The sequence below is a fragment of the Hipposideros armiger genome, unplaced genomic scaffold (genome assembly GCF_001890085.2).
Source record: "Hipposideros armiger isolate ML-2016 unplaced genomic scaffold, ASM189008v1 scaffold_74, whole genome shotgun sequence".
Lineage (NCBI taxonomy): Eukaryota > Metazoa > Chordata > Mammalia > Chiroptera > Hipposideridae > Hipposideros > Hipposideros armiger.
Genome location: NW_017731424.1, coordinates 1,398,992 through 1,411,040, shown reverse-complemented (window position 1 = coordinate 1,411,040; position 12,049 = coordinate 1,398,992). Strand labels below are relative to the sequence as shown.

The 12,049-nt window shown below is 39.1% G+C and overlaps 1 protein-coding gene across 5 annotated transcripts in view; it reads left to right on the top strand.

The window, feature by feature from the left end:
- Positions 1–486: 486 nt before the first annotated feature.
- FAM204A (family with sequence similarity 204 member A) overlaps positions 487–12,049 on the top strand; it is a 30,474-nt gene continuing 18,911 nt past the window's right edge. The window contains exons 1-7 of one of the 5 annotated variants that reach the window (XM_019643001.1): positions 523–574; positions 884–1,128; positions 3,887–4,234; positions 6,402–6,643; positions 7,250–7,334; positions 7,463–7,493; positions 7,695–7,794. In XM_019643001.1, the coding sequence (XP_019498546.1) occupies positions 6,410–6,643; positions 7,250–7,334; positions 7,463–7,493; positions 7,695–7,794 (450 nt within the window). In that variant the 5' untranslated portion in view covers positions 523–574; positions 884–1,128; positions 3,887–4,234; positions 6,402–6,409. The other 4 variants (XM_019642998.1, XM_019643000.1, XM_019642997.1 and 1 more) reach the window with 4 other exon arrangements.

The following is a 12,049-nucleotide window of genomic DNA, read 5'->3' as shown; positions in this document are numbered from 1 at the left end:
ACCCCAAACCCCTCCTCAGGGCCCCGAACCCTGGCTGACGTGAAAAAAGGTCAATACGCTTTCGGCCGAGGCCGCGCAGCGTGGACGATAACCAGATGGTAAGCTGCACGAGAGCAGGAGCCGGACTGTGTTCCGCTCAACAGAGCCTGGCATGATGCCTGCTCAACACATATGTTCAGAAAGAAAAAAAAACAAGGGAGGGAGGAAAGGATGAACGAATGGAAACGTTCCCAGAAGGGCACTGGAGCGCTTCTGCCGCTATTCTCCCTCCTGGTGGAACGAACTCCGATCAAGGTCTAAGCCAGCACCGGCGTACGGCAGGGAATGGAGAAACAACAAAGCTTGAAGAAACGAGCAGAAAAAAAGGCGAAAACGGTGAGAGGAAAAAAAAAAAAGAAAGAAACGAAGCACTCTCTTCAGCTGATTTAAAAAAACAGAGGTGAGCGCGGCCGGTTGCCATGGCAATTCAGTGGCCAGAACGGCTCTACTCCATTGGCTGTGATGCGAGAGCCAATGAGAAGGCGCGATGTTGGCGGGGTCTTAAGATGGCTGCCGGGCGTCTCTCTCCTAACCGGTGAGTAGGTCTGATTGCGGGGCTGGCTTCCGTCCGGCTCGGGCTCAGTAGTGAGGGGCCGGGGAGGGCCCGGTGCGGGAAGCGAGGGAGCCAGTGTGGGCGGCCTTACAGCCTTTCGACCGAGCTGCCCCGGCGCGGGCCAGCAAAGCCCCCGGCCCTGGCCCACGGGAACGCCGGCGGGTCTGGCCTCCGATTTGCTCGGAAGGGGCGTCGCAGCGCCTTCCCCAGCCTGTTGGTGGGCGACGGGTTCTTCCCTCGAGGAGTCACACCCTGGCCAAAGTGAGAGGGTTGAGGAGGCTTTTCTATCAGGGAAACAGGCTCCTGTTTACAATTGCTGTATCCCGGGAAAGAGCCGCAGTTAATGGGAGTGTCAGCAGGCTAGACATCCTGAACCAGAGCCTTCGGCGCTTAGTGCTGTGCCCGGGACGGGATTCCTCCCGTTTGGGGACTGGAGTGTGACGCTGCCGCCAGAGAGCCTGCCGAGTTCCGGGGTGTGCAGCCAAGCAGCCAGAGGTGCACCTTTCTAGAGCCACCCTCTTGCAGTCGTAAACCTTGTAAGTATTTCACAGTGGCATCCGACTTAAAAGAAGCCTCGAGATGTTATTGCTTAACTGTAAATCTTTCTTGAGTCTGAGGAAGTCTTTTCCAGGCCTTGACTAAACAGACACTCTTTAATTAAAATACACGCATACATGCAAAATCCTGCGAAACACATAAATAGTTTATCTGGGTAATTGGGTTGGTAACTTAAATCCTGTGATTTAAGTTGCACTTTCTCTACCTTTTTGAGAAGAGGAAACACGTTTATTTTGTGAAAGTAAATAGGGTATTTACATTAATGTTGACGATACTTGTTTAAAAGCATTTTAGTTAAGTAATTCCAAGTCACAGAAACATGATCGTGTAAATTATTTCACATGATCTTCAGATTGGTGGGTGGTGGTTTGTGATTATTATACAAGTAAGATTAAATTCATGTCAGACAAGGTTCAGATTTCTGTGATTATTTCTAATTGAATACAAAACGTGAGAAATAAGACACCTTCATTTGGTGAAATGGGAGTTGAAATTCTGGAATATTAGAGATAGGAGACATTTATTCATTAAACTGTTCAGATTATATCTTTTGGGCTTTGGTTATAAGAAGCTGCCTGGTCACCCAGAAGATGTGACAATATTACCTGAATGTGACTTTAATGTATGCAGTTTAGTTTAGCATCTTACATAGCTTTCTGCACTTAAAAGGAGAGAACATTTTTTTCTTAATCAGATTTTAACAAGGCTAGGATTATAGGCTAGCGTCATTCTTCAGACCCACTTTCAGATCTTTGTCTCCAGGAATATATTGCTACTTAAAACTCTGTCCTCTAAAAGTTTATAATTTGAAGCTATAGAGTTCCATTTTTGTAAAATAAGTGGATCACAGTGCGTTAGGCAAGTCAGTTACCTTATTTATAAAAGGTAGTAATTCCTAACAGAAGGGTAGTTGTGAGGTTAATGGTACATCACTGCCTGCCACAGTGTTTGTACACCATGTATGGCAGTGTCCTGCTTTGTTTCCTTTTTCTGGTTCGGTTTCTTCTGTCGTAACTGGGGTTTTGTCCCCTTTCTCCAGAGCATCTTTTAGGTGTCCTGTGTGAAATGCTGAGTCTTAACTGAAAACTAGCAGTCTTGGTTATGGCAGCTAGAATGAGGGGAGAACTTATCTGCTGGGGTATTGGGGTTTAATCACGATTGCATCTGATTGGGAGAGAATGGAGTGTTAAAGCAAAGAATGAGTTGACTCTGGGTATTTGGGCATGTACAACATTAAGATCCATAAAAAAACATTTTAGAGCTGCAAGACATCTCAGGTATCATCTGACGAGACCTTCATTTTGTAGCTTAAGAATGGAGGCCCAGACAAAATGCAGTGGCTTGCCCACAATCATGTTGCTTAGGACTAGAAACCTGTCTTCCGACTTTCAAAACCTTGTTTTTTCCTGCTATACCAGCCGTTCCCAATCCTTTCACAACCTAAAACCCCTTTTATTATAATTTGATATCTCCGCAGGTGCCATATTTTGAAATATTGTGTCTACTAAAGTATATTCATTAGTTTTTTTAAAATAAAAATCAGGTCTGTAAGTACCAATCAGAGCCTCCCTCTGATCAACAAATATGTGGTGAAGAATAAAGCTTCATTGAATTTAAGTCTCATCACCTAAAGGTGGACAATATTGTCTGAGGGAGAGAAATATGTTGGGCTTTTTGAATATTGAAATTAGCTTAGAGACCTCCATTACCATCTTCATAAAACTTTGTAAAAACCTTAGATTAGGAATCGCTGAACTGTGTCATGTTTTTCTTGACGCATTGCGATCTGCCCAAGTGTGCTAAATGAATAGCGACTATGGTTGGTTTTCAAGGGCAAAAGAAAACCCAGCCATTCAGACTAGAATGATACATAAATATTTTCAGCTCATAGTAAATTGTGTCAGCCCAGGACTAAAGATGTTCTGTGTACACAGAAATTTAAAAAAAAAAATTGTGGAATAGAAAAAGTCTTACCTTTAAAATTAAAGAGTGTATGAATTGAAGGTGATATTCAAAATCAGAGAGAAAAAGAGGAGTTCTGAATCATTTACATCTTCTTTGGGGCTAAAATGATTAAATTAAAAATTATTTGCGTTATAGGCTAAAAAATGAAAGGTTGCATACATGGACTGTTGTATAGACCTGGCTAGAATCTACACTAAAAAAGCTTAAGTTTCTGGTTCTCTGGTATAGCACATTTCTTGAGAATAGCTGAGTGATTTTCACAGATGAAGGGTAATTTGGAGTGATCTGCTTTAAAATAAGGGACTGCACTCTGAAAAGTGTAGGGTGGTGAGAGACACTTCCAGAAATAGCCACGACAGAAATAGCACGAGGCCTAGCAGCTCACCGATTGGTACCCTAGTACAACTGGAAATGTGAGAAAGACGTATATGCCGTGAATGGAAAGACAGTGTTTTCCATCATGAGTCCCAGTTATGTCACAGCGCAGCCACTCCATGCTGGCTGGTGTACAGTTAAGCTGCTTCTCATGTGGGCAGCTCCACTTTGCAGGCTCCTCGGTCACTTCTCTGTGTTTATCAGTGACCACTGAGTTGTGCTTGTGTTTAGGGTTTTTGTTTTTGTTTTTTTACAGTTACAGGAGAAAGGCACATTAAAGATGTTCAGGAATTGAGTTATGAAACATACTTTATTTGAATTTTGCCTTATGGATTTGGACACAGTCCAGTTTTTTCAAGTTATTTTAATTTTTCTTTTTTCCCCATGGGCATACAGAAGAAACCATACCAGCCAATGCCACACTGAAGGCAGCAATTCTTAATGCCACGTCAGCGAGGGCTGAAAACAGATGATTTTGAGAAAGTCCAAAAGCAATCAAAAATAAATAACTGCTTGAAGGCTGCTGAGCAGAGGCATGGCCTCTCCAGGGCAACTGAGAAGCACGTTTGGATGCCCAGAGCATAGACTCCCCCTTGGAGGTGCAGAAGTAATGGGCCGGTGGAAGAGCGTCCCCCCCGAGAGCCACGTGCCTTTCATGAGCAGCCGCAGCGGGAGTCCGGGTTGAGTGGTGCTGGCTGCTGAGGGACAGAACTTGCCATGTGGATAGAGTGTCGGCTCCATGAGGTTAGGCATTTTTGCCTGTTTTGTACACCGCTGTCCCCATGCCTGGAAGGCACAAAGTAGGCATGCAAAAGATTCTGTGGACAGGGAGAAGAAACAGTGGTTTCAGACCGAGAGCCCCAGTTATGCTAAATCTGAGATTTGTTTCTATCCTTAAGTCCTGAAATGGATAATGAACCTAAAGGTGTATTATATGCCAGTGTTAGAGCCGTGGTGGAACTTACTATTGTTCCCCTCCCCTTGCTGCTCAGAACAGTAGACGTATTTTTATTAATAGCATAGCATCTGTTTTTCAATATTGGCATGTTTTACATGATGTCCTTTGTGCCAACAGAGTTTCTCAAGATGACCCCCATTCCAACTTTTAAAATCCTCAGGCCCGGTTTAGGGATGGATCTGGGTGTTATGGGACCTGAAGCTTATATAATTTTGGGTTTCCTCTATGAAAAAAAGAAGAAAAAAGGAATACAGATTCTAAATAGAAAATTAGGAATAGTACTTTGGAAGCATCTGGGCAAATCAGGAGCCTTGAAGTTTAAGCTCCGTTATCTTCCTGGTATTTTGTTTCTGGTTTTATTGCTCTATTCAGAAAACCAGACACCAGTATTTTTTATAGAAACTTCGTGTCAGACTGGAAATCAGGGAAGTAAATGATTTGCATCAATTGTTAGGTGAATGCACTTCAGACATTAGAATCTTCAAAACTTCCTTATGAATGCCTCCAATAGAAACGATAAGAATGTAGTACGTAGCCACAGAAACAATAATAGCAAACAGCTTGGCAATGATCGGGCCCCTAAAACCTCCTGTACACTGTGGTCAGTGTTTTCATGGCTTATCTTATTTAATCCCCAGAATAACCCTATATTCAGTATGATTATTCCCATATTACAATGAAAAACGGAGGGTCAGAGATGTTAAAAATGATTTTCACATACCACTCGTATATGGTAGAGTCAGGATTACAACTGTAACAGGTGGTGTCAGCATCCTTCCTTTTAAAAAGCCAAGAGAATATTTTGGTTTCAGAGAGCTAACAACTGATGAGTCTGCACCAAAGTGGCAGGAAGTCAATCTGATTCTTTGGGCCTGGGAGGAGGTCCTTAGAGTTATCAGGAATCTGTTATGCAAAGTTATGGAAAAGCCCATGATGCCTTTGTCCCAGTGACAATGGTGGTGGTTTTCTTACTGTGTTAGGCACAATAGAGGGCAGAAAATGCAGCAAAAAAGATTTCCATCCTTCCATTTTAGTCCTTCAAGTTGATAGTAAATCATGAGCAGTATAAGCAATTTCTGTATTTTAGGCATCTTTCAAACAGTTTTTGGCTCAATGTGTATGCTAAACTAGACTGTGCCGTGGAGATTAATAGTGAAAATGTACTCATAATTTTAGCAAATGATTACAATTTCAATTTTTAAAAACCATTTTTATTATACTTAATAGTTAATGCTTCTCTCTACCAAGGGGCAGTATAGCTAATGCTAAATATTATCCTGAACTTGAATATTAGTTTCCCACATATAATATTGTTACTTAAAAAAGCTTTGTTTTTGTTAAAATGTTAGGATCATACTCCATTCAGTATTGGTTTAGCAAAGAGTATAAAATTTTAAAGTAGGACAGCCCTTTTTACCACCACACTTTCCTCAAACTAAATTTTCCTTTGAATAATTGTTTTTCTGCTCTGTAGACAGTAGGTCCCATGAAAGTTTTATACATTTAAATACAGTCGGAACATCCAATTTTGTTTTCTTCTCTAATTGTTATAGCTTGAAATATAGTATATAATTCTTAAATGGCCTATGTTGTATATTGTTAGGCTGTTAACATTCTTGAGCAGTGAATGCTTTTAATGGATTTTCCTTTTTTTTTTTTTGGTGAAATTATGCATATAATAGAGAATCAAGGTCCTATTTTCTTTAGGTCATTCATCTGTATGTTTGTCTTGTAACAAACTTGCTTAAACTACTTTGTACTTTTTAAATTTATACAGGCAGAGATTTTAATTATTTTATTATGGAAGGCACATCCCATTTTAGATTTTTAAAAAGTTTAATTGGACTGTTCCCAAACCTTTGGTGTAATTATTAGATTCCTAGGGTGTCTTTTAATGGTTTTAAAATTCTTTGTGTGTCTACTTTAAGTCTAAATTCATCTTTTCCACTTTAGAAGAAAAGATGTGGAGTGGACTGCTACCTCCTGGCCTAAATGAAAGTGATGTTGAGTTGAATTCTGAAGATGAAGACACATTAGAGAACTCGAGACTTAACTTAGAGGAATATAAAGAAGATGAGACCGTTACAAAAGCTGAGATCTCCGATTTCCCTACAGATGAACCAAAAACTGAAGCAGAGGCAAATGTAAATGCATATGAAGAATGTCCTTCTGGAATTCCCTCACATATGTGGAATGTAGGTTTTCTCTGATGTGTTCTTATTAAAGCCAGTGTTTGTACACACACTGTGTGTGTGTGTGTGTGTGTGTGTGTGTGTGTGTGTGTGTGTGCGTGCGTGCGTGCCTGTCTGTCTGCCATTGTCAGAATGTATATGTTCTTGGAAGGCAATGGGTAGGAAAACTTGACTCAGAATTCTTTTTTGTTACACTGTAGGTCTGGTCAATCCATTGGCCACTCAGATACTTGCTTTCATTTTTGTTTTGTTTTTCATATAAAGAGGAAGAAAACATTTAGTAAGATTAGTTACTTTGCCTAATGTGATACAGGAGGAGTTTTTATCTTAATTTTATCTTTTCGTTATCTATATGCATCATTGAATTTTACTCTCAGATTATCAGTTTGACTTATTTAGAAATAAATAAATAAATAAGAAATAAAGAAGATACAAACTCAGGTTGAGAAAATCTTGTAGAATGGAGTATCTCAGGAACTGAACTACTTTCATTATATGTTTATAAATAATAGAATATTATTATTTAACATGTTTGTTAGTTTTTGAATATATGCTTTGCTTCAAAATATATTTGCTCCTTATTTTATTTTTTTTTTTACTTTTGTATAGAAATTTCAAGAATTGCATAAAAAACACTCTGAACAGAAAAACTCATCTTCAAGGTTCAGGAAAAAAAGAAAACGCTCCAAAAAAGGTGTTTTGTTTTAATTCAGGTTAATTGTCATAGTGCTAATGTTAAACTGTAACTGAGCTCGATAACTTTTAATAAACATAAGTTTGAGATAACCAAATACTTAGGTATTAACATTGAATTTTTTTCAGGTAAATTGAAGAATGAAGAAGATCCTCATAGGTAGGTAGAATTAAAAATATTTGTCTATTTTAGACAGTATTGTAGAATTTGTACAAATAGTTGAATTACCTCTGAAACATAAGAATTGGTTCTTGTAATATAATTGTAGTTGATGTAATATAATTGTAGCAACCAATTAAAAACAGTAAAAATAAAAGTACATTTTGTATAAAATGTAAGTTATCATCTGTCTTCTTGTAGTGAACAGGCCTCAAGTCAAACCCAGTTAAAGGAACTTTCTCAGTATTTTGGAGTCAATGACAGATTTGAACCCCCTGTTAAAAAGAAAAAAATTGACAAGGTAAGATCTTTTTATTGCATCTAATATTACCCAATAGGAAATGTTTGTAATTACCTTGCCCAAGGTATTTCTCCTCATTAATTCATTCAGTGAAAAAGTTAAAATGCCTACTGTGTGACAAACAAGATGCTACATAAAACAAGTAAATATATAGTTACAAATCATTAGAAAAAGAAAAGAAAGAAAATTTAAGGAAATGAAAGGGTATTGTCAAGAAATTGAAATGGAGGCCCCAGTTGTGTAGTCAGGGAAGACCTTTCTTGGAAGATGCCATTTCGTTGAAACCTGAAGGATGAGAAGGAACCCTCTATATAAAGAATACTAGTGTAGATGTTACAACCTGGGTAAAGATCCAGGGAAGAAGGAGTCATCACAGGACGTTTGAGGAACTGTAAGAAGGTCAGCCTGGCTGGAACAGAGTCAGTGAGGAGGAGGGTGGCCAAAGAGAAGACTGGAGAGGCCGGCAGGCAGGCAAGGACCAGACTGTGTGGGACCTTAAGGGGCGTAGTAGGGAATAGGGTCACAGCGCAGTTGAGTCATTCAGGGGTTTTGAGTTAAGGGAGTGACATGACCTAAATTATGTTTTAAAAGATTGCTATTATGTGGAGAATGGACTGTGGGGCAGCAAACATAGATAAGAAGAGAACAGTTAGGAGACTCTTCTAGGCGTGAGATGATGGCGGCTTGAACAAAAATTGTTGAAGATGGAGAAAAATGGAAGGATTTGTGGTCTACCATAGAAGTAGAATTGATGCTGTTTGCCTCTGGGTTGCTTGTGAGGTGGTGGAGGATTTGGGCTTAAACAGGGAAAAGATCCCTTCAAGGTTTTACTTAAGCAGTGGTGTGAATGGTGATGCTAGTGCTAAAGATGGGAAAGCTTGGGAGGGCGGCCTCGCCAAAGTTCAGCTTGGGGCATGGGTGATTCAGCACGCAGGAATAGAATAGACTGTTGGTCAAGTCAGGCAGGAGCTTGCAGGAGCGTCTGAGCTTCCGAGACACATTGGGAATCCTTAGTGTATAGTTGATACTAATACCGAGTAGAGGCTTGAATGAATGAGCACCTTACATATTCACGTAGGTGAACGGTGACAGACTCCAGGCATGAGAAGTGACCACTGAGTGATAAGGCTAGAGGCACAGGACCCCACCTGGTTGAAGCTTAGGTATATTGCACCTTGCGTGTGTAGACAGATTCCTCCTTCATGGGTCATTGCTGTAGAGTACTGTGTGTGCATAGATACCGTTACCATTTTCTGATTAATCAATATTTCTCGCGAAAACCACTAATTTTAAACCTGTCGTTGGGTAGTATTGTGTCATTGAGGGCCTGTGCATTAAGGAACTGACACAACAGAATTTTGCCTGTGAACCTTTTGATTCCAACTTTGCCAAGTGTTGTCATTTAAGTCCCTAGAACACTAGAAAATTGGAACCAGGATCGCTTTCTGCCACAACTACTTACTGGTACTGAGCAATGTCCTTTTTATCAGTGTTCAAGCAGGTGCAGAAATGCTAACAAAGAAAGATTGCTGGTAGAGTTGAATCTAAAACCCAGTCTTTATTACAGTTCTCTAGCTTCACTGCAGAAGGGGCTGGTAAGCCTTTTAAAGTGTATTGATCATGCACTTGATTCTTGTGATTCTGGTGGACTGGGCGGAGGGGTCATGCTCTTAACTGGACCAAACCTCTAGCATTCTTGAGCATCAGGGAGGAGGGTCATCCTGACAGTCGTGGTCCTTGGGCCATCTCTGTCCTGTCTGCTGTAGAGTCCCAAACTCTGACTAGATGGTTCTTTTGAGGGAAGAAATGGTTAAATGTTGGTTCTCGTAGGATATATTTTTTGAGTTTTACTTGTGAATTAGATGGTCTTTGATCTTCTGTTCTTTACAGTATTTGTTATATTTTCTCGTAACTATACTGACTTTAGAATGTCTAAATTATTTCGCAGTGACTTTAAAGCCATGAAATTAAATTTTTAGCTATTCTAAAAAGTAGAGATTTTGAGAGTATTTTTACAATATATCTATATTATAATTTTATTATTACCCTATAGATGAAATTTTATTTTCTTGATACTGGCCGGATATGGCTAACTCTTAGTGCTAGACAACTCAGTTTTAGGAACTAGTGTTCTGTTTCACATTATATATTAGATGTATCCTAGAAAAAAATTATAAGTCAAATACCATTTAAAAAATGAGATTTCTGTTTAAGGGAAGACTGCTGTAAATTGTTTTGTTATCGCCCATTGATCTGTTTTACGTTTGGATTTTGTTAAGGGTCGACATTCCTCTATATGAATGACATCTGGTTAAGAAAGTGTTGGCAGCCTTTTAAACAAGGAAACGGATGTCGGGCAGGCTTACATCTGCCCAGGTTTTTGCCAGCACTAAGTATTCTATAAATAAATATAAGAATAAAAGGAAAGGGAGTATTTAGTGAAGCCAGAATGTTTCATTTTCTTTTAGTAGTTCAGCATAATCACATGCCAGCGGGTTCACACTCATTCTTTGGTTTGGGGTCGCCGTTTTACATGCACCCCTTTTGCTGTCATTCTAAAGTCTCTATTGCAAACCCAACAGAGTATATAGACATTAAAGAAGGTCCACAGTGCAGGCACCAAGATGAAAGCTAAGAATAAATGTAAGTCCAGCAGATGGTAGCTACTGCCCAAGAAACCCAGAAAGGATAGTGACAGACTAGCATAGATTTCTAGTTTATTATTTTCTCTAGAGCAGAGACAGGTATGTTACCATATCTCAGAGGGCCTTTTTATTCTGTAGTCACTTGACCCTGAAGAATGTGAAACAAAACAAACTTCTTAATCTTGTATCTTGTCATGAAGTTTTGTTGTTTTTTTCTAATTTCTTTTTTTTTTTTGGAATACTGCCAGGCTAAAACTCGCTCAATCAAGGATGTGTGTTTATAACACTGTTGTCCCCTTTTTCCACGACAATGCAGAGAAGCTTGTATTTTTAAATATAATCTTCCTAATATCCAAAGCTGTTTTAAAGTGTTCTTTGTATTAAATACAACTATAATTGTGTTTCTGGCAGCAGTTCTGGGGCTTAATAATAATTCTGTAATCATGACATAATTATTTTGAATCTGTGGGAGTTTCTTTGGAATAAATTTCACTCATTAATTTCATTATAAATGTTTCAAGTATTCTTTAGCTGAATCAATTTGATTACTCAGCAGTCATTATTGAAGTAGTTTTATGTATACTTAATGGATACTTTCTGGCATGAAAAACCAGGGGTGCTTTTAATTTTTGGAGTAATTGCACAATGTCTGATAATTTTTTTTTAGTTTATGAGAGGAAACTGCTATTGTATAGTGTAGCTTTTTTCAAACTTACTTTTTAGCAGGATGCGTTTTCCAACCAGAATCTTAACATGGGCCTGCAGTACACAGATCAGATAAAAGGCTGGCTGCCTTGAGTGCGCAGGGAGGAGAGGAGGGCTGTGGAGGCTGTGGAAGCGCGGGTGAGGTTGCAGTGGGACATGACGTTACTTTGGTATCAATTACACAGTGGTCTCCCTTAATCCCTAAGACTCCTGTGGGGTGGGCAGGTAGGACCAGTATTATTCTCAGAATATAGATGAAGAAACTGAAGCCCAGCATGATTTGTCTAAGAAAACAGAGCAGGTAAGAAGTGAAATGAGACTTTAACTATAGTCATTTGGTACTAAATCTATATTTTTCTGAAGTAAAGCCCAACTTAGTTTTTCCTTACCTGACTCACGTAATTTAAGTGGGTAGGATCTATATATAAAGGGAACAACACTAATTCTTAGCTCTCTCCCCCCTTTTCTTTATGGAGAGATTACCTAATTTTTTTCCTAGATATTTGGGTCTAATTATGCATAGTACAGCAAACTTCAGTGGATGATTCACTTGTATTAAGCTTTAAAAATTGAATATAGTACATATCCAAATAAATAAATATTTAGTAGCAAAATTTTTGTAGAACTGTATTATGGTAGTTTGATTTGGAGCTTTATCACATATTGAAAGATATTCTACATATACACGTATGGAAGGTTGATCTTTAATGTTAAACCTAATGTTAAAGCCATAAATTTCTTAGATATTTGTAGTACTGCCTTCTTGGCAGCTGCAGCAAAACTTAATTAGAGGTTACTTGTTGCCTCATGGGAACCTGTTAGATGCTGCCTTAGATGATTTTCCACCTGTGGCCAAATTGTCATCCCTAATTTTGTTGGTCTGTATTAAGATACATCTTAAGCTA